Below are 21,489 nucleotides of genomic sequence, written 5' to 3'. Positions count from 1 at the left end.
TGTGGGCTTTCTGAGTGGAACAGGACACAAGAAGGTTCCAAACCACAGCAAGATGCGGCCTGGCTGCAGCAGGAGCGGGGGAGGGGGAGGCTAGGTGTCCATGCATCAGGGGAAGGGCTGTGGGGCTACCTGCTCCTCCACTCAGCCTTCGGTCCTTCAAGTACGCAACTAAGAGAGAAGACAGAGCCAGACAGGGGGCGGGGTGGGGGAGACACAACACAGTGAACAGCGTGGTCCACTGAGGCCAGAGCATTGAGATGAGCCGGAGAGATGGGACAAAGGACAGGCACAGAGAGGCTGGGGGCAGGGTCAGAGGCTCTGGAAGCCCACCCAGCAGTGGTCCCCAGAAGGATCTCTGACCCAAGGAAGCCCTGACAGCCGGTGGGGTGCTTATCCCCTCACCATTCTGCTGGGCCTCAGTCTCCTGCGTACAGAACTGGGGAGGCCTGCCCCTCTGTGCCTCTCCCAGCTCGGGGCTGCCTGGTGGAGTTTCTCCCCAGGACCCTGAGAACGCATCTCAGCGCCTGACAAGCTTCCTCCATTCACCTCACAAATGCTTGCTGTGCCCTGATCCCAGCCTCTGCGCTCCTGCAGAGCCCCCCTGCGGGCCCTAGGGCTCTGCCCTGCTCCAGAGAGCACTGTATTCCTGGGTGTCCTCCCCAGCCTTCCCACAGGCCGCCCCCTGTTTGCCCTGGAGATACCAGCTCCAGAGGCTAAAGTCTGGAGGGCAATAAAAAACAAACTGAGAAGAGGAAGTTTGCCACCTGGTAGTGGGGAGCTGGAAACAGGTATGTCTTAGAGGGAAGGGGAAGTTGAGGAGACACCCAAGGGGTGTGTGTGTCTGTGTATGTGTACCTGGTTCTACCCCAGACCCAGATTTTCAGATCTGCCAACTCAGGTTCAGCTGCTTTCAGCTCTCTGAATGCCCAGGCCGCCCCAATTGCCTTCCCTGGCCCCAGGCTCCAAGCCCACTCCTATGACGCCCTGGGTGCAGCCACCAGTTGTTTCAAAAGGCCTTCTCAGGTGCCGTAGGCCCAACTCTGACCCCAAGCCCTGGGGCAGATGAGGGGAGTGTGCCTCACCCCCAGACAGGCTTCCCTGGCAGGACGTGGCCCTTGGACCTGGACCCTCAGCACAGAGAGAAGGGTCCCTTCCCCCAGTATGCCCATCACTGCCATCAGAACAGTGTGCCAAGTCCTCCCTAAGGGCAAAGGGGAGCTGGGCACAGCCTGGGATGTGCAACTTGCAACTCAGGTGGCATCTGTGGGGCCCAGCATCCGGGGCCCAGGTCACACAAAACTATGCCTGTGGGCTCCCCAGTACCCCCTGACACCACGTGCCAGCCCTGCAAACAGGACCCCCCACCCCAGCACTGACTGCCCACTGGTCTCTAGGTGTGGTGGGGTGGAAATGTACTCACTGTAGCCCATGCCTTGCAGGAAGTATTTGAAGGCTTCAGTCAGCTTCCCTGGCTGCGGAGGGCAGGACAAGCACATGCTTTCATTGGCTGCCTAGGATTAGCAGGGAGGGTAGAGGCTTCCCCCACCCCATAGATGGAAGGGCAGGAGGGCCAAAAGTCTCACCTGTGTGACCTGGGGCAGCCCTCCGGAGTCTGCCATCTGCAAGGGAGAGAGTGGGGTGACTTGAGCAGGGCCCTCACTCCAGGACAAGCTCCCACCTGGCTGGGACCCCAGGCAAGCCCCTCCCTGAGGTTGGGCCCATGCTAGGGAAGCTGGCCTAGGGCTGGGGAAGAAAGCCTCACCTTCAGGAAGGTCGTGATGGTCGGGTCCAGTTTGGAGTTGCACTCCACCTGGGGACAAGGAGCCAGCTTCAGCAACAGCCCCGGCCCCTCCCCACCCCTGTGGCTAAGGCAGGTTTGATGCCCCAAGCTGGGGAGGAGAGGGGGTGCAGGGAGGCAGAGGGAGACCCAGCACCTGTGACAGGCTGCTTCTCCCAGGGCTCCCCACGTTCTTGGAGACCAGTTTAGCAGCGCCCCTGAAGGTCCTGGGACCCTTGGAGCCCACTCACAACTGCTAGGAGTGGGAGTCAGGCAAAGGCTGGGCTGCCGTGGTGGGACTGGCCTGGGAAGAAGTCCTGGGGCCCTCAGCAGTGAGGTGAGGGGTGCCGAGGGTCTGAAAGAGACCGGGTGCAGAGGGCTGGCACAGCCCACCACCGCACTCTTCCAGGACCTCCCGGTGGGCATGGGAAAGCCTGGTATTTCCACGGCGCACGGGGCTGCTCGGGCACTTCCGGACCCTGCAGCTTCCCAGCAGCTCTGTGCTGATGGGGCCTCACAGCCCCAGGCCACCTGCTCCCAGAGTTCCAGCAGGAGGGGTGACACGTGGTCCCCAAACGTAACAGGTGCAGGTGATGGGGAAAGGGAGACTGTGCTGCTGTATGCATTAATGATTTATAATGACTCAATCACATTTCAGAAAAAAGAGAGATCGTAGGCCCTGGGCCTGAGGTGGGTAGGGACCAAGTTGGGGCTGTGCTGCTGGGGAGGGAAGAGGGGACCTTCTGATGGCCCGGCCCTGGCCCCAGCCCTCCCCATTTCCAGGCCTCCCCCGCCAGAAGGATGGGGGCTATGCCAGATGTGAGGCTTGGCAAGACTGGGGAAGTGGACGAGAAGCCCACCATCCACTGCCAGCCCTGGAGGCTCCCCTGGGCTGGGTCAAGAATTGCCCCTGCTGGACAGAGGCCATGAGCCCCTCACCCCTACCTCACACCCCCAGTGAGCCCACAGCCCCTCACTCACCACCCCGTCCTCAGCAGGTGCATTATCCCCGACCACCAGCATCACGGGGCAGCTGCAGATACAGAGGAAAAGGGCTGTCTGGCTGGGTCACGGGGGCAAAGGCTGGGGCAGGCCAGAGGGCCAGGAGGCACTCACCGGAGCGTCTTGGCATTGAGCACTGTTCCAGGCCGGTTAATGTCCAGGTCTCTGCGGCTGTGGGGGAGGGGAAGGGGAGGGGCAGAGGTGGGCACCCCAGGACAGGATGAGGGGCATCCCAAGCCCAACACTGCCAACTGGTAAAGCAGGGAGGCATGGACCTGCTCTGCATAAATGAACTGGAGGCCCCCTATGCACGGCTTTTTGGACTCCCCAGCACATACCAGGTGGGCTCTCAAATTTTGCTATCCCCCTCAGAGCCAGGGGTACCGCCACCTGTGCTGTGGGAGGTTCTGCTACTGGTCTGTCTCCTGGACCATATGGGATGGCAGGCCCTGGGTCTCTTTATTCTCTATTGTTTTCCTAGCACCATGCACACAGCAGGTGCTTACTATTTGTAGAAGAATGAGAAGGAGGGCAGGTGAGTGAGGGGGCCTGGCCACCTCCCTGCAGGGCAGGGCAGCCCCTAAAGGGGGCTCCAAGGAGCATAGCTTGCAAACCACAGGCTCATCCGACCTCGTCCCCATTTTGCAGACGTCAATATCAAGGCTGGGTTACTGCAGTCAGGGATGTCACCAACACCCCCAACACTCCCACGCAGGAAGCCCCCAGGGGAGGAGGAAAAGTGGAAGAACCCAAGGCCTGGAGTCTGAAGACCTGTTCCCCTCTGCCCCTCACAGGGTGTGACCTTGTGCAGGAAATGACCTCCTCTGAAGCCCAATATGGTGCCCATCTACAAACCAGGGCAAGGGTGTTGCCTGCCTGCCTCCCTCAGGGGGCAGTGTGCAACGGCCCCCACTGGGGTGTGCTGGGTCCCAGGGCTGCTGACCCCACCCGCACCTGTTGTACATGTTCCAGAAGAGCTGCAGGTTGGCCTGGTTCACCACGTTCCCAATCTGCTGCCGGTAGCTCTGCACCAACTCTGTGTTGTTCACTAGCTCCTCCTAGGCCCAGGGGGATAGATGGGGGCGTGCAGAGGAGCAGACAGACAGAGGGACGCAGGCTCAGAGGGGGCCGGCAGATGTCACTGCCAGAGTGGCCCTTGCCCCACTCAGCAGGCAGGGGAGAGAGAGTGTGGGCAAGTAGGAGGTGGGGCCTTGGGAGGGGATGTCTGTCTTTCAGATGCCTCAGCATCATGGAGATGCAATCTGGAGTGAGCCACGTCAGATGCCAAGTACACCCGCCTGCCTCCTGCCAAGCCGGGAGGGGCAAATCCCAGAGTGCCCCAGATCCGCAGAAGGCCCCGCCCCCTTACCTGGCTGAAGAGGTGGGAGAGCACCGTGTCAGGTAAAGTGCTAGTTAGGCTGGAGAGCTGCAGGGAGCAGGGCGCCAGTGTGAGTGCCACCCCTCACCCCACCCTAGGTACACCCACCCCATCCCTGGTCACCACACACACCTTGGTGGCAGCCCAGTCTATCCAGCCTTTGCCGTTGGGGTCGATGTTCACCAGCACCAGCCCCTCCACCAGGTCGGGGAAGATGAGCTGCAGTAAGAGGGGAAACAGGGCTGGGCGAGGCCAGGATGGGTGCAGACGGTGGAAATGCTCTGTGAAGTCTTCAAGGTGCCGCTGATCAGCCGCCTGGCTGCAGCTGGGTCCGTGCGCGCATACCCATGTCCAGATGCCCTGCCTGTCCTCCTCTCACCCAACCCTTCACAGTTCTTGGATTTATTTAGAATCTCTATCATTGTTTCCACCCCTCCACATACACACACACACATGCTCTTTCAACAGAATCAGCTCTTAATATATTTTTGAAGATGGTGCTATTGCAAAATTGAGTATTAAACATCTTAAAATCTTAAGCATGTTGTTTTTTTGCTTTTATAGAAAATGAAGCCCTGGCCAGGCGCCATGGCTCATGCCTGTAATCCCGGCACTTTGGGAGGCGAAGGTGGGTTGATCACCTGAGGTCAGGCATTCGAGACCAACCTGGTCAATATGGTGAAACCCTGTCTCCACTAAAATACAAAAATTAGCCAGGCGTGGTGGCATGCGCCTGTAGTCCCAGCTACTCAGGAGGCTGAGGCAGAATTACTTGAACCAGGGAGGTGGAGGTTGCAGTGAGCCGAGATTGTGCCACTGCACTCCAGCCTGGGCAACAGAGCGAGACTCCACCTCAAAAAAAAAAAAAAAAAAAAAAAAAAAGAAAGAAAGAAAATGAAGCCCTCATGATATAAATTAAGAAAAAAATCAATCTTTTAAAGCCTATTTTGCCTTAGGCATTGCAAAAGAGGGATTTTCTCTTCAACTGTTAGACCATGTTTAAAGAAAAACAGCATAGCCACATCAAGCTTGTCTAGGGTGGCAGGGAATGGCCTCCAGTTAACAAAATGATTAAGTGCTGACATTGCAACTGGATTGAAAATTCTTGGTCATTTCTTTTGAAGTAGGAAATGTCTTAGATCCTGAAAAATTAGGTTTTTTTTTTTTTTTGGCTTGTTTTTAGAGATGAAAAGCTTGTGAATTTCTATCCAATAATGATGTTTTTGAAATGTGCTTCTTTAAACCTCCCAACCACAATAACATTTTTTGCTGAAAAAATTATTCATGTTGAAATACCATGGCAATTAGTGAAGGACGATCCTTATTTAGTGGCTAGAGCAGCAGTTGTATAGTTTGTTGCTACTAGAAATTCTGGCTTTGGATAATAGTTTAAGCAAGTTATAGTTTGTAGTCTCTTGAGAAAACCATATGGAGAGGAACCTCTTTTTAAAAAAAGTTAATTTCCCTGGAGGAAAAAAGAAAAAAGAGGTTTTCTACATAAAGAAGAGGTGGGAGGAGGAGAAGCAAGAGCAGAGACAGTTCCTCAAGGCTGAAGGGTTCCCCGGTCCCCACCACAGGGAGATCCCTGGCTTGCCCGGGTGTTTGGGGTAATGGGGGCATGGGGACACTCACTGCAAACTTGGCCAGCACATAGGCTCCGGCACCCACTCCAATGCCAATCACGTACTTGAACCTGGTGCAGAACAGGCTGGTCACTCTAGGGCTAGGGGTGCCATTTCCCATACATGTCACCCAGAGCAGGCCCTGCCCACAGCCTGAAGCCCTCAGCTGAAGCCGGGTGGCTCTGCAGTCGGGGTAGGCACCCCTGGGCCCTAGCACTCACCCGAAATGCTGCACCACGCTAGGGAGCATGGCAGCCAGCTGCTCCATGGAGGGGAACTGGTACCTGCAGGCAGAGCAGGAGGTCAGGGCCCAGGTGTGGCCTGGGGTGCAGAGCTGGAGACAGGCGGAGGGGGCTCCGGGTACCTACCCCTGAGGAAACTGCGACGCCCCCACCTGTTGTCCAGGGGCATCCACGTGACACACCACAAAGTGCTTGGTGATCTCCTGCATGTCCTCGAAGTTGAAGAAGGTGTTGAAGCATAGTTTGTCTGCAAAGACACACCTCCACTATGGCTGAGCAGAGGGGCCGGGGGACTGGAAGGGAGGCCAGGCCCCCAGAGGGCTCACAAGGCAGAAGTGTCAGCCTCAGGTCCATCGGGGAAATGGAGGCCCAGAGGGCGAAGGCAACAGAGCTAAGTGCGAGTGGGATTGACAGGGCCCTGTGGGGAGGGCGCGGGCCTCACTGCTGATGGGAGGCAGAGGAGGGCTGACTGAGGCTGGGCTGCACTTACGGTTGAGGCCCACATCGTGGTAGGTGAGGATGGCTGGGCGGTTCCCCTTGGGGGAGCCCCGGATCACCACGTGCAGAAGGCCGTAGGGCGTCTCGATGTCGTGTTCCTGGAGGGGAGAGACCGCGCTGGACACTGGGCAGCCCCGCTCCTGGCTCCTCTGGGGAATGAGGTGGTGCAGCCTGGTGCCTGTCAGGCATGTGGTAGAACCCCTACTTGGGGCATCCTGTTCTCATCACCCCAAGAAGCCCCCAGAGAGGACTGAATGGATGGAACACCCCTTCTCAGGCCTGTTCAGCACAGAGACATGAACTGGTCTGCGTGGGGAAGTTCTGGACCTCTCTGCAAACCAACCAGCAGTTTGTGCCGCCACTGTCCTCAGCCCTTGAGGGTCCAAGGAGGCTGTTTTTCTCCATCTTGCAGCAGCCCCTCCTGGACAGCTCTGCCTCCCCAGCCCAAGCCCCTCTCTCACTCAGAAATCTCAGGCGCTTCCTGCTGCTGCAGGGGAACGGCCTCAGTGGTCCTGCCTGGAATCCTCAGTAAACACCCCATGCCAGCCAAGCCTAGCCCCGGCCCCCACACTGCCCCTGGCTCCCACTCTAAGGCTCTTGCACATGCGGTTGCTTCCACCTTGAACGCCCTTCTCTGTGAGCCCAGCATCCCCAAGGGCTCCCTTCAGGCAGGCCCGGTCAGACCCCCGTCCTCATCTCCTCTAGAGGCCTTCTGCAGAGCCTCCTCTGGGATCCTCTTGAGTTCACAACTTTGGTTTTGCTGCTCAAGGTCATTACTTCCTCAGGAAGACCTGGCTCGACCCCTTACTTGTGCATCTGAGCATGTCACGTTACTTCTCTGCTGTGCCTCAGCCTCTCCATCCAGAACCACCTCATAGGCACTTTGTGAGAACTAGACAAGCCAACATCTGTGGAGCATTTAGCACTTGGAGAAAGTCCCGGAAAAGGGGCTATTATGCTAGGGCATCCCTGGGCCTTGGGGGGATGCCCTCCTCATTGGTCCCTTTGCAAAATGGGCATTCTTAGACACTTGGATGGGCAACCTTCAAGAGGGGCCGTCTGAGCTGAATAAACAGATCCTCTCTGCATCATCGTGAGCCCTGGGAACCATGTGAGTGGCCCAGTGAGTTGGAGATAAGGCTGGGGTCAAGGACATGAAAGAAACATCAAGTGACTGAGCACCTACTGTGTGCCAGGCTTCCTGCACGTTACCCAAGAGACAGGAACCCTAGTGTTTTGCAGATGAGGATACTTTGGTTTAGAAAGAACCTGAGTTGCTGCCTCCGAATGGGAAAGGAGATTTAGACAGCGGGAGACAGCTGCTCAGGGGCTGGCATTAGTGGGTCTGGTCTCAGAGGACAACTGTCCAGGCCTATGTCTCCAGTATGGAGTGACAAGCTGGCACCAACCTGGTGGCCAAAGGCTCTACCCTAGGGGCCACGTTTTGGCTTACAGGCCCTGTTTATTTCCCTGTTGTCCTCCAGGAGGGCCCTGGTAATGAGCCTTAGGGTGAGCCATGTGGCTCAGGGGATGAGGAGGCCACACCAGGGCTGAGAGGGGACAGGCCACACAGTCCCTCCCATCCCAGGCCTGTCCTTTCTCCGGGCCCATCAAATCCAGGAACACTTCCCAGTCACTGACCACTGACCCACACTTTTCTCATTTACTTCCCACATAGACCCAAGCGATAGAGGAGGAAATTGAGGCTGGGAAAGAGGAATGACTTGCCCAAGGTCAATCCCAGAGTAGGGAGGGTGGCCCTGCCAGGCGCCAGTCTCAGGGGCCAGGGCGGTGCACTGAAGGTTGCATGTTCACAGGAGATCAGGTTCCATGCGAGGGAGCTCCTGACCAGGCAGCCCCTTCACAGCACCCTGTGAGTTCTCTCAGCTTTGGAGGGTGGGACTGCAGAACAGCTGCAATGCGCCTCCGGCTGCATAAAGGACAGTTACCCTCCCGGGTTCAGACGTCAAGAGCCCAGGGCGGTGTCTTCCAAACCCAGATCCGCAGCCTGCGGGTCAACGTGAGGGCTGCGAGGGGTGTCTGCCCTCCGCTGCTGAGCAGGTTCCGACTGTCTCCTCCCACCCCTGGTGTGGCCGCCCCGTCCCCATCCCTCTGAGGTGACGTGGTCAGACCCTACTAGGGCTCATCTCCCAGGATGGGAAGTGCTGGGGCTGGGGCTGGGCCTGGGCGTCGCCGGGCTGCCTGTCCTACAAAGCCCAGTGACCTTCGCTGAACCCTGCTGCCCACCTCCCTAACGCCTTCTCTGACCCTCTGCGGGGAGCTCAGGACTCAGTTCAGCCCAATCGAAGCCAAGCATCCCCGTCCCTTGGAGCACTGCGCAAGGGCAGCGCCCCAAGGGCCACAGTGCGGTGCACTCTGAGGCCCCCAACCCTCAGGGCCCAGCACTCCCATTGGCTCTGGGTGACGTCAGAGCCGGCCCCGCCTCCAGGTGGGCGCAGGCGGGAAGCACTGCGGCAGCAGGGAAGGGGGCTGTGGCGGCTCCTCTCGGCCTGTTCGTCTCCCCTCGCCTGTGACCTTGAGCACTGCAGGGGACGGGGGGTGCTTTGAGCCGGGCTTTCCGCCGGTGTGGGAGTTGGTGGTGGTGCTGCTGTGGTTCGGCCTGTCAGCCGCATCAATAATTCAGGGGACAGGGTCTGCATGGGCGGGCAGGTGCTGACGTCGTCGCCTCGGGGTGTGCGGGGTGACCTATGGTCTGCGGAACCGGCAGGGCAGGCGTGTGGGGCCCGGGGGTGGGGGTGAGTCTGCCCCTGCCTCTCCCTCCTGAGGAAGAAAGGAGCCGGGGTACCTGATGCCCCGGCGAGAGGAGGTGCCCTGGGTTCCACCTGGGGTCCCCTAGCCCTGCCAGCTTCACGGCTCCAGCGTTGCCTTCCCCCACCTACAAAATAAGGCACGCAGGCAACCCCTCCTCGTTCCTCCCCAGCAGGGACCCCTGCCTGAGGCTATCATTCCTGTGTGGCCCAGACCTCCTTGCCTCTGCCCGGCTGGCGCAGCAGAGCCCTGGGAACTGTGAGGCAACTCCTAAGGAAAAGGCTGCCCGTCCTTCCCATCACACTGGCACAGCCATCCAAACAAGCTAGACGGCCGCCCACTCGGACGGCAGCCCCTGCACGCACAGACCCTGCACGCACACTGGGTACACAGCCTCGGGGGCTGACCAAAAACCCCCCCGCCCCCTGGCCTGATGGCCCCAGGCACCACCAAGGCAGACACCATCCAAGCGCACACCAGAGGGCACACGGTCAGTGGGACGTGCAGGCACTGGCGCCCGGGTCCACACGCAATGCAGCCAAATCAGACTGTGCCTTCCGTGTTCCATTTCCTGCAGATATGTCACCCACCCCCCACCCACCCACTCCCCCTAGCCCCTGCTATGGGCTCTGACTAGCAGCTGCCCCCAGCCACTCCTGCAAACAGGATCACCAGGGAGCCTGGAGCCCTCTGGCCGTGTCTCAGGGACCCCAGGGTGAGGCTATTGAAGGCAGGGCTGCCACCAGATGTGGGCTGAGGGGGGCACTTCCTCCCTACAGTGGGTCATAAGGATGCACCATCCTCCCGGCCCACCTCGCTGCCCGTAGCGCTCTCACTCACCCCATCCCAGCACTCCGGCATCTTGCCGAGGGAGGGAACCCGCCTCTACCAGGAAGGACAAACAAAGGCCTGAGTCACTCGGGTCCAGAGGGCGGGGACAGCTTGAGTGGGAGATGGTCGGCTCTGTGATGGGGCACAGCTCCTGGGCCATTTATACAGGGATCCTGGCCCAGCCTAGCTGGCCCCTCCTCCCCGCAGGGTTTCCGAGCAGCCACTCGCTTGCCCGGAGCCCCGGCTCCCAGATTGGCTGCTGGGAGACAAGCCTGGCTCCAATTGGCTTCTGAAGTCCTTCTTGCCCCAGCCCTGTCACTGCTCCTCCCACCCCAGCCACATATCATCCTTGATGGTCCCCAGCCCCTGCATCCGCCCCCAGCACACAGGCACACGCCAAGAGCTGCAGCTCATATAGGATCCTCCAAATACAGGAGCCGAGGTCACACGTACCAACTCACCCATGTCAGGTACACACAGGGTCCTCACGGACATGCACAGCTCACCAATGCGGGGCAGGGCAGGGTGCATGGGCACTGCCCAGACAGCTACAGCCCTTGACCCACACCTTGGGGAGTATAGAGGGCCCGAGAGGGCCCCAAGCACAGGATCTTGGGGACCAGATCCCCAGGCCCAGCCTCCCCATCAGGAAGGTTGCATCGCTTAACCTTGAGGAGGCCTGGGGAGCTGCTGCTTTCTGGGGCAACTTGGGTTATCACCCTGCTTCAGAGAGCTGCTCCTCTACCCACCAGGGTTTTCTCCCACCTTGCCCACGCAGATGCAGGGGGCTTCCCCACACACTGAAAGTGGAGTTTGGGGGCCAGGGGCCCTGGGCAGATAGCAGGGCCAAGGGTATGGTCAGGCACACACCAGCTCTGTCCTCCCCACCCTCACCCTGCTGACAGGGGCTCCAGGCCACCAGGGAGATGAAGCGGGGCTAGGAGGCAGCTTCTTGACATTGACATGCCCACCTCCTGTAGACCCACCAGGCCCTCGTTCCCAGAGGCAACCAGTTTGGGGCTTGGCTCTCGGGTCTCTGGGGAGCAGAACACTAGGGCTATCTCAGGCTCCGTGCCCTATCCTCCTGGGAAGCAAGGATCTGGGTGGTGAGCTCACCCGAGGTCTGCAGGTGGAGTGAGCAGAGGAGAATAAAGACCAAGAAGTGCATGGGAGGAGAGGAAATAGGCCAGGGAGAGGAGCAGAGGAGGGGGCCTAAGGCTGGGAGAGCAGGAGCCACAGAGAGAAGGGGGATGCTGCGTGCCCGTGCTCCCAAATATAGTCCATGAGGGTTATAGGTATTATCGTTGCAACTCCCTGTGCAGTAGGCACTGCTGTTTCTTCCATTTACATATGGAGGTTCAGAGAGGTTGACTGACTTGCCCAAGGTCACACAGCAAAGAAGTGGCAGACCTGTGAGTGGCATCAGGGTTTGGCTGGCAAGACCTGACCCTGCCTTGTCTGGCCACTGTAACTGCACAACCGCCAGAAAAGGGCCAACAATTTGGAGAGGCACACAGACTGCCCCATTTCTCTCCTGCCAGGGCCTGGGCAGGGGTGGGATCAGGGCACAGAGCCTAAGATAGCCCTAGTGTCCTGCTCCCCAGAGACCCGAGAGTCAAGCCCCAAACTGGTTGCCTCCAGGAACGAGGGCCGGGTGGGTCTACAGGAGGTGGGCATATCAACATCAGTAGCTGCCTCCTATCCGGCTTCCTCTCCCTGTCTTGCTGAAGAAGGAACACACCACTCACCCCAGCCCATGCTGACAGCCCTGCATGCTGGCCGACTGCCCTTAGAGAAAGTGGTCATCTCCTCATCTCTGGGTACCTGGTGACCTGGTCGATACCTGTTATGTACACTATTGCTGGCCATGCCCTCTGCCTGGGAGCACCTACTCCATCTCTCACCTCTCACTCTGGAGACCTAGGGCAGACTGATAGGCCCTGTGCTCCCCAGGGCAGCAGGGAAGTACAATGGGGAGTCCCCCTGGCCCATCACCTCCTGGCTATGCTCCCCATTCCTGCAGCCACTGTGGCACAGGAAGAGGCTTGCAAAACAGGCACAGCCCTGCCCTCTGCTCTGCCCACAAAGCCCTCCCATGTCCCCCAAAGCCCCACCCAATCCTATGCCCACTCCAACTTCTGATCCCTGAGTGGCCTCTCCCCACCTTTGGACCCAGGTGACAAGCTGAACTGCGACACTGACCATTCCAAGCCACAGCCTCCATGACTGCTCAGCTCACTGCCTGCAAACTCACAGACCTGGGTTTAAGTCCCTCCTGGCCCCCTATTAGCTGGGTGACCTTGGGCAAGACTTTTTTTTAACCTCTCTGTGCCTCAGGCTTCTAACTGTAAAGCAGGGACTGTGTGCCTTTCTCACCAGCCTGCTGTGAGAATCAGAAAAAACTGCACAAATCACTCCAGATCTGACCCCATCCCTGCCCAGGCCCTGGCAAGGGAGAAATGGGGCAGTCTGTGTGCCTCTCCAAATTGTTGGCCCTTTTTTCTGGCGGTTGTGCAGTTATAGTGGCCAGACAAGGTAGCCTCAGGTCTTGCCAGCCAAACCCTGATGCCATTCATAGCTCTGCCACTTTTTTGCTGTGTGACCTTGGGGAAGTCAGTCAACCTCTCTGAGCCTCCATATGTAAATGGGAGAAACAGCAGTGCCTACTGCACAGGCAGTTGCAAGGATAATACATATAATCCTCATGGACCTAGAGAAAGGATGAGGAAACTGAGAGATGGAGACATTAGGTAATTTTGTCACTTGGCTAGTAAGCAGCGGCAGCTACTAGTACCTCAGCACTCTGGGTGGGCCTGAGGTCTCAGAATCAAGAGTGGTAAACACTATGTTCAAATGTCCTGTAGGTGACAGGCTTTCTTTGAGCACTTTACCCATCTCTATCCCTCTTTTTTTTTTTTTTTTGAGACACGGTCTTGCTCTGTTGCCCAGGCTGGAGTGCAATGGTGCGATCTCTGCTCACTGCAACCTCCGCCTCCCAGGTTCAAACCATTCTCCTGCTTCAGCCTCCCAAGTAGCTGGGACTACCAGCGCCTGCCACCACACCTGGCTAATTATTGTATTTTTAGTAGAGACGGGGTTTCATCATATTGGCCAGGCTGGCCTCAAACTCCTGACCTCAAGTGATCTACCTGCCTCAGCTCCCAAAGTGCTGAGATTACGGGTATGAGTCACCGCACCCAGCCTGTATCCTCTTTTTGGAAGATATTTTTTATTTTAAGTATGGAAGGCTTCACGAATATGTGGGTCATTCTTGTACAGGGGTCATGCTCGTCTTCTCTGTATCACTCCAATTTTGGTATATGTGCTGCTGGGGCAAGCACTCATTTTATCTCCTAATACCCTCTTTACAAATGAGGCAGATAAGGACAGAGAGGTTTGGTAATCTGCCTAACGTCACACAGCTAGTGGGCACAGAGCCAGGAACCACACCCAGGCAGTTTGGTGCTAACTCCACACTCTAGTGGTCATTCGTCACGGTCAGCTGAGTGTCCATATGAGGGGCCCGTGGACACCATCGCCTTAGATACACTCGGGAAGTCCGTGCTGCCTGTCTCCATGAAAATGCGGTGGATGAGTGGAGTGACTTGGGCTGGAGGTCACATGCTTGGAAGTGGCGAGGCCAGAACCTAGGTCTGTCTGGCTCATGTTAGTCCCTCTGCTACACTACCTCCCCCACTGGCTGCCCCCACAGAGGCAGGGGACAGTGACAACGCCTGCCATGGTGAGCAGGAGATAAAATCCCTGCCAGGCTTTGGCCCAGATAACAACCATCCATTCTTGTGGCTGCTTTTCTAAAACAAAAAACGAAAACAATGCTGCCTCCATGTGGTGTGACAGGAGGGGACAGGAAGGTGCCTTTTAACGCAACCTGCCTTTTACCGAGCAAAAGTCCTGAGAACCGGGGTCCACATAACCCGGGCCCCGCAACTCCAGGGCTGCAGCTCAGAGGGCTCGGTGGGCAGAGTCAGCTTCACAGCAGCAGTTGGGCACCCAGAGGTCTCCTCCACAACTCCAGGAATGCCCTCTGCCTGTCCCCCACACCGTAGGCCTGTGTGCTGGGGCTGGCATCAGCACTGTTGCTGTCGGCCTCCCACGCTGTGGGATCAGTGTGTTGAGGCACTGGCTGGGTGCTCTAGGATTTTACTTGGCCAACCCCTTCCTCCAGGGCCCATTTGCCTGCACGGCCCATCCTCATGTGCAGCATGGAGGACAAAGAAAATCCCCTGGTGAGCCTGTCCTGATCTCCAGTTGTCCCTTTCCACCAGCCTGGGCCGGCTCCCGACCACTTCCTTCCCATCCCTCCTCCCGGGCTCCCGTTCACTCCCCACTGCTGGAACCCCGGCCTCTCCTTCCAGCTCCAGAGCCCTTTCTGCTTGCAGATGGCATTCCCAGGGGATCTGAGCACATGTACACTGGCTGCCCTGAAGTCTCCCCTCTCGTCCTTGAAGTGGCACGTGACCGAGGGACCAGCACACAGGCCCAGATTCTCACACTGATCCTCACGTAGCTCCCACTGGGGGAGGAGCCAACAGGGAGCCCCGCCTCCGTGTCAGCCCTGCGTCCAGACCATGTGGCTGGTGCTGTCACGGGGCTTGGAGGCTGACCCCAAACCAGGTCAGGCCCAGGCAAGGACAGTGACCCGGGGGCTGGCTCCACCTTACAGAAGGAAGGGTCTGAATTGGTTTGGCATGTTGGGATTGCCAGTGGGGTCCCAGAACCCAACAGGGCTCCCTTGTGTAATTGGTTCAGCATGTTGGGGTGGCCAGTGGGGCCCCGGAACCCTGGGTTCCCTTGTGTTTGCTGTCAGGCATTTTCCCAAACTCGGAAATCAACGGTCACTGTGGGACTCAGAGGAGAGACATGACTGGCCGAGTGAGCAACATCATCACCCGGAGGAATAAAAACAAAGGGCGTTTTCAGTTTTCACCGAGAACCTGGCATCAACTAAAGAGGACAGGGTTGTCCTGGCAACAGCTGTCATGGAAACAGGAGCTATTTTAGAGTCAACCTGCCTTTCATTGGAAGAAAATGCTGATTCAGATGACAACATCCCTCACTCTCTTTTCCATCCTCAGTCCCCCTAGAGACCCCGTCTCTTCCCTGCTATTCACAGAAGCAGGGCCAGTTCACCTCCCACCCCAGCATCTCTCTGTTAGGCAGGGGGCAGGCAGGGCCGCTATGAGCTCTGGGGGTGGTCCTGGCAACTGCTACAGGCTGGGGGCACACAGAAGGGCTGTGACCCTCCTCTGGGACCTGGCCAGGTGGGGAGAGGGGCTGGCCAGCTGTCAGTCCCACATCTCGGGGGTCTGAGCCTTGACCTACCTTCCAGTCTGTGTCTGCAGCCAAGAGGAAGGCATCAGAGCTCTCCTAGGGGAAGGCAAACAGAGGGGGTGGCAAGTTAGGCCCTAGCTGGTCTGGGGAGCCCATGGGGCCTTAGCAGACTCAATTTCTGTCCCAATCTGTATTTTCTTTTCTTTCTTTTTTTTTTTTTTTTAAGAGACAGGGTCTCACTCTATCACCCAGGCTGGAGTGCAGTGGCACAATCACAGCTCACTGCAACTCCTAGGTTCAAATGATCCTCCTGCCTTGGCCTCCTAAAGCGCTGGGATTACAGACATGAAACACTGTGCCCAGCCCACCAGTCTGTCTCAATGTTAATGAAACTGACCAAGGGCTCACCAAGGTGCCAGGTATTGGCCACCAAGTACTTGGTGGAGGAGCCTGTGAGCGTCCTCATTAAGGATATGAGTATTCCATCTTATAGGCCACGAGGGTGAGGCTCAGAGAGGCTGAGTCACAGGCTAGAAAGTGCTGGAATCTCCCACTGCAAATCCTTGCTGTTGGTCACTCTGCCCTCCTGCTACCGTAGATGTTTTTCTGACCATCAGGGGACGAGGGTGGAAGAAAGGGAGGGAAGGGGAGAGGTGGGCGTGACTAACATGCCCACGTGTAGGGATGGGGAAGCTGAGGCCCACACAGTGAGGGGACTTTTCCAGTCCACACAAAGGTACAGTGGCAGCTGCTCCCACCTCTCCAGACCTGGTCGCTTTGCGCCTCAGATCACTGGAGCTTACTTCACAGTGAACCGTTTGAGTCTGGCTAGTGCCTGTTCTGCCCACTGGACCGCGGGCGTCACGAGGGTGGGACTACGTCTGGCTGTGCTCTCAGTATGAAGCTGGCACGGAAGGGGCTCGCCAGACACAAACAGATCTGGATGAACAATCAGGCTTCACCAATGAGGGGAGAGAGGCTCAAAATGCGCCCACAGGTTACGAGGCTGCACAGATGGCCAGGGGAGGAGCGGGGGCTGGAACCCCACATCTGAGTTGCCAGGCTCTCCCTGAAGCCAAGGGGAGGGTGGCTGTGCGACTCACCCACTCTGGGTCCGTCTCCCTATCTGTATGACAAGGCAGCTGGCCAGCTCAAACTTGGGCCACTTTCGGGCCTGGGGAGGGAAACTAATCAGGAACCGGCACACGTCCGGGTAAAGGAAAACTCACAGGTCCTGCCTTGCCTTCCCTTGTGTCTGCCTAGAAACCTCTGTGCCCTGCTCTGCGAGGCTGTGAACTCACGGGCAGGTCACTCAGCCTCCAAGCCTCAGTGTTGTGAGGATTACAGGAGAAGCTTGGTGTTGCCCATCATTCTGCCCTTTGTATCCCAGCGCTGGACTGTGCCTGCTACAGATTCTTTTAAGGAATAAATAAATACAAGGATTGGCCAGGCATGCTGGCTCATGCCTATAATCCCAGCACTTTAGGAAGCTGAGGCAGGCAGATCACCTGAGGTCAGGAGTTCGAGATCAGCCTGGCCAACATGTCAAAACCCTGTCTCTACTAAAAATATAAAAATTAGCCGGGTGTGGTGGTACGTGCCTGTAATCCCAGCTGCTAGGGAGGCTGAGGCAGGAGAATCACTTGAACCTGGGAGGCGGAGGTTACAGTGAGCCGAGACTGTGCCACTGCACTCCAGCCTGGGTGATACAGTGAGACTCTGAATCAGAAACAAACAAACAAAAAAACAAACCACGGATGACCGAGACAGTCACATGAGAAATAGGGTGCCACGGGAGGAAGAGGGAAGCAGTCAGCTAGGAAAGTACAAGGAGGAAAATGACCCCAAATCACAGGAGTGGGAGGGAGAAGAATGAAACCAGTATTTCTGCCATTTTTCCCAAAACAAGGAAGAGTTCAGCCACCTGCTTTCCAGCAGGCCAGGTGGTGGAGAAAATCAGAAGGAACTGGGGGTTCCCATACCCAAAGAGGAAAGCCAGGCTTTGGGCTGCCTGTGACTGTCACATAGAGAATGGCCGCACCCACTCGGGCTTCTGCAGATTCCTTCCAGGCCTGTGGGGGCTCTGCAGGGAGGAGGGGAGGAGAGGAGGGAAGGGATGGGGCTGGAGGGGGAGGACAAGGGCCTGGGGCTGATGATGAATGGATCCTCTCACCTTGCACAAAGGGGCTGAGGAGAAGACAGGGGAGATGTCTATACTCGGGACCTTAAGAGGGCCATTATCTCAGAGAAGGACAGAGGAGGCAGTTTTGTTACAAGCAAAAGCTAACAAAAAAGAAGGCCGGGTGTGGTCACTCACATCTGTAATCCCAGCACTCTGGGAGGCCTAGGCAGGAGGATCACTTGAGACTAGGAGGTCCAGGCTGCAGTGAGCTAGGATTGTGACACTACACTGCAGACTGGGTGACAGGGTGAGACCCTGACTGTCTGTCTGTCTGTCTGTCTGTCTCTCTCTCTCTCTCTCTCTCTCACACACACACACACACACACGTTGGAGCAGATAATGGCAGGGTGTGCTGTATGCTCTCTGGGTCTGGGGGCCCCAGGAGATGAAGGGTGTGGGAGGGGAAGGACCCAAAGGCCAAGAAAATGCAGGGTGTGCAGAGGGAGGCAGAGGAGTGGTGTGTGGGAGGCGGGATGGGGACACAGGCGCAGAGGGATCCACAGACAGGCCAGGCACTGGAGTCTCCAAAGGCAAAAGCCAGGCTCCAGTGGCGGGCAGGCAGGCTGTGAGTAAATGTGTGGGAATCCTCACTTCCCACTGGACTGAGAGAATTTATACCTGGCAAACGGCAGAACGTTTAAAAAGTGAACAGGGTGCCAGATGAAGTGGCTCACGATTGTAATCCCAGCTGCTTGGGAGGCTGAGGTGGGCCAGGAGTTCGAGACCAGCCTGGGCAACATAGCAAGATTACCTGTCTCTACAAAATAGAAAAATGAGCCAGGCATGGTGGTGCATGCCTGTAGTTCCAGCTACTCAGGAGGCTGAAGTGGGAGGATCGCTTGAGCCCTCTCTAGCCTCCTTGAAGAAGGAGGAGGCTGTTATGGTCACACCACTGCACTCTAGCCTGGGTGCCAGAGCCAGACTTATCTCCAAACAAAAATAAAAAATAAATAGAAAGTGGAAAGGATGGGGCTGGGCACAGTGGATCACGCCTGTAATCCCAGCACTTTGGGAGGCCAAGGTGAGTGAATCACCTGAGGTAGGGAGTTTGAGGCCAGCCTGACCAACATGGAGAAACTCCATCTCTACTAAAACTACAAAATTAGCTGGGTGTGGTGGCGCACGCCTGTAATCCCAGCTACTCAGGAGGCTGAGGCAGGAGAATCGCTTGAATCTGGGAGGTGGAGGTTGCAGTGAGCTGAGATCGCGCCATTGCACTCCAGCCTGGGCAACAAGAGCGAAACTCCATCTTAAAAAAAAAAAAAAAAAAAAAAGTGAAAAGGATGGATGCTTCCGCACTGCAGCTGAAAAAGGAGAATCTGTCTGTGAGAGCCAGAGAATCCTGCCTGAGCGCCAGACTAGCTCTTGAAGACAGAGAGAGGGGGTAGGACTGCATGGGGTGCCATGTCGCAGCATCCAGGAGACTGTGTCGGGCATGGGGTGGGGCTTTGTTTTAGACAGAGTCACTCTGTCGCCCAGACTGGAGTGCAGTGGCGATATCTGGGCTGACTGCAACCTCCGCCTCCCGGGTTCAAGTGATTGTCCTGCCTCAGCCTCCCGAGTAGCTGGGATTATAGGAGCTCATCACCACATCTGGCTAATTTTGTATTTTTAGTAGAGACAGGGTTTCACCATGTTGGTCAGGCTGGTCTCGAACTCCTGACCTCAAGTGATCCACCCACCTCAGCCTCCCAAAGTGCTGGGATTATAGGTATGAGCCACCATGCCCGGTCGGCTTTTGTTTTGTTTTGTTTTTGAGACACAGTCTCGCTCTGTCGCCCAGGCTAGAGTGTAGTGGTGCAATCTCGGCTCACTACAACCTCCACCTCCCAGGGTCAAGCGATTCTCCTGCCTCAGCCTCCTGAATAGCAGGGATTACAGCACCACGCCCAGCTAGTTTTTGTAATTTTAGTAGAGATGGGGTTTCGCCATGTTGGCCAGGCTGGTCTTGAACTCCGGATCTCAGGTGACCGGCCCACCTTGGGCTCCCAAAGTGCTGGGATTACAGGCGTGAGCCAACATGTCTGGCAGGAATGGGGCTTTTAAGGTGCCTTTGGAAAAAGCAGATATGCCCAGGCCCACAGCTTGGGGCCTGTGCCGACTCATGAAGGAGGGGAGAAGCCTCCACAGGATCTGAAACGGAGACCCTCATGCAGGGGTGAGGATGTCATGGTGGCAAACTCTGGTCCTGGTGATGGGTGGATAGAGACACTACCTGCAGTGGCGCCAGGCTGCTCAGTGGGCACGAACAGGCAGGAGTATGCCTGCTGAGTCAGGGAGGGAGGGGCGGCAAGGGCTGGGCCAGAATGAGGCAGAGAAGGGTGCCCAGCTGAGGTGGGCACTGGAAGAGACAGGCATGGAAGTTATCAGGCCAAGATGCCCTCAGCTCTCCCCATTGTGCTAGGGGGCCCTGCCGGGGCACAGAGGCACACCCCATACCGGCAGGCAGCACCTCTGTGCGGCTGTCCCGCAACCTGCACACTTCAGCACTTGTGATGGGATGCAGGGGTCCCCGAGGGCCCCTCACAGCAGAACTCTGCTTTCATGCCTCAAAAGATAGGCTGGCAGGCAGGCACAGAGGCTCGGGCCTGTCATCGCAGCACTTAGGAGGGCTGAGGTGGGAGGATCACTTGCACCCGGAAGTTCAAGACCAGTCTGGGCAACAGAGCAAGACTCATCTCTACAAAATGGAAAAATTAGCCAGGTGTGGTGGCACATGCCTATGATCCTGGCTACTCGGAAGGCTGAGGCAGGAGGATCACTTGAGCCCAGGAAGCTGAGGCTGCAGTGGGCTATGATGGCACCACTGCACGCCAGCCTGGGTGACAGAGTGAGACCCTGTTTCAGAAGAAAAAAAAAAAAAGAAAGAAAGAAGGAAAAGAGAAGTCAGAAAGAAAGACACAGGCAGGAGTGGGCAGGAGGGACTTTTCAGAAAGTTCTGAGAAACTTCTTCCTTCGGAGCTGTATCACCATCTGTGGCCTCCACCCAGCCCATGTTTTTACTGAGAACCCACTGTGTGCTGTGTGGGGCACTGGGGAGACCTGGGGGTGCAAAACAGAATAGATCTCTGTCCTGGGAACCTGTGGGGCAGGGCACACACAAACCAGGCTAAGTGACACGGCCAGGGCCAGAGCGTGTTGGGGTTTCAATATTAGACCCAGGGGTTAGAGAGGGACTCTCTGAGGAGGGAGCATTTGAGCAGAGGCCTGAATAAAACAAGGAGTGGAGCCAGCCCTGCAAATTTCTGGGCTAGTGTATCCCAGGCAGATACACTGGGAATGTGATGGGCATGTTCAAGGAGGCTAGAGAGAAGCAAGCTGGGGACGGGCTTGGGAGACAGGCTGGGGAGCTGGTGCAGATTGCATCCTGGGTTCCATTTCTGACTGAGATGGCTTGTTAAGCAGAGAATTGACACGGCTTGCTTTTTATTTATTTATGTTTTGAGACAGAGTCTTACTCTGTTGCCCAGGCTGGAGTGCAGCAGTGCAGTCTTGGGGTTGAACCTCCCGGGTTCAAGTGATTCAGCCTCCTGAGTAGCTGGGATTACAGGTGTCCACCACCACACCCGGCTAATTTTTGTATTTTTAGTAGAAACAGGGTTTCACCATGTTGGCCAGGCTGGTCTCGAACTCCTGACCTCATGTGATCTGCGCACCTTGGCCTCCCAAAGTGCTGCGATTATAGGTGTGAGCCACCATGCCCAGCTCATGGCTTATTTTTAAAGGGTACGGAGCAAAGGCAGAGGCAAAAAGACTATCAAGGAGGATCCTGCAAGCATCCTGGGGCAACAGCCGATGGAGGCTTAGATCAGGGAGCAAGTAAACTTAGAATAAAGGACTTGAAAAATGTGCAGTCGCCACCCCACCAGGGCAGCTTATCTGTGGCTACGCTCGGA

At 57.0% G+C, this 21,489-nt stretch overlaps 1 protein-coding gene and 1 non-coding gene across 45 annotated transcripts in view; both read right to left on the bottom strand.

The window, feature by feature from the left end:
• The window catches only part of NDRG4 (NDRG family member 4), a 96,669-nt gene that overhangs the window by 2,607 nt on the left and 72,573 nt on the right, over positions 1-21,489 (bottom strand). For 11 of the 44 annotated variants that reach the window (XM_074027156.1, XM_074027154.1, XM_074027160.1 and 8 more), the window contains 13 exons: positions 15,463-15,507; positions 6,512-6,617; positions 6,148-6,268; positions 6,001-6,063; positions 5,790-5,850; positions 4,290-4,376; positions 4,149-4,205; positions 3,734-3,837; positions 2,894-2,950; positions 2,759-2,810; positions 1,763-1,810; positions 1,584-1,619; positions 1,421-1,472 (listed from right to left, as the gene is read on the bottom strand). In XM_074027156.1, the coding sequence (XP_073883257.1) occupies positions 1,421-1,472; positions 1,584-1,619; positions 1,763-1,810; positions 2,759-2,810; positions 2,894-2,950; positions 3,734-3,837; positions 4,149-4,205; positions 4,290-4,376; positions 5,790-5,850; positions 6,001-6,063; positions 6,148-6,268; positions 6,512-6,617; positions 15,463-15,507 (889 nt within the window). Of the gene's footprint in view, positions 1-129; positions 169-1,420; positions 1,473-1,583; positions 1,620-1,762; positions 1,811-2,758; positions 2,811-2,893; positions 2,951-3,733; positions 3,838-4,148; positions 4,206-4,289; positions 4,377-5,789; positions 5,851-6,000; positions 6,064-6,147; positions 6,269-6,511; positions 6,618-9,325; positions 9,416-10,128; positions 10,256-15,462; positions 15,508-21,489 lie in introns of those variants that run through there. The other 33 variants (XM_074027149.1, XM_074027153.1, XM_005592104.4 and 30 more) reach the window with 9 other exon arrangements.
• On the bottom strand, positions 13,354-13,460 carry LOC123570766 (U6 spliceosomal RNA). The gene has a single exon (XR_006695010.1). It is a non-coding gene; the product is annotated as a U6 spliceosomal RNA (small nuclear RNA).

Source organism: Macaca fascicularis, chromosome 20, assembly GCF_037993035.2.
Source record: "Macaca fascicularis isolate 582-1 chromosome 20, T2T-MFA8v1.1".
Lineage (NCBI taxonomy): Eukaryota > Metazoa > Chordata > Mammalia > Primates > Cercopithecidae > Macaca > Macaca fascicularis.
The sequence above is the reverse complement of the archived record's forward strand: the minus strand, read 5'-3'. Positions and strand labels throughout refer to the sequence as shown.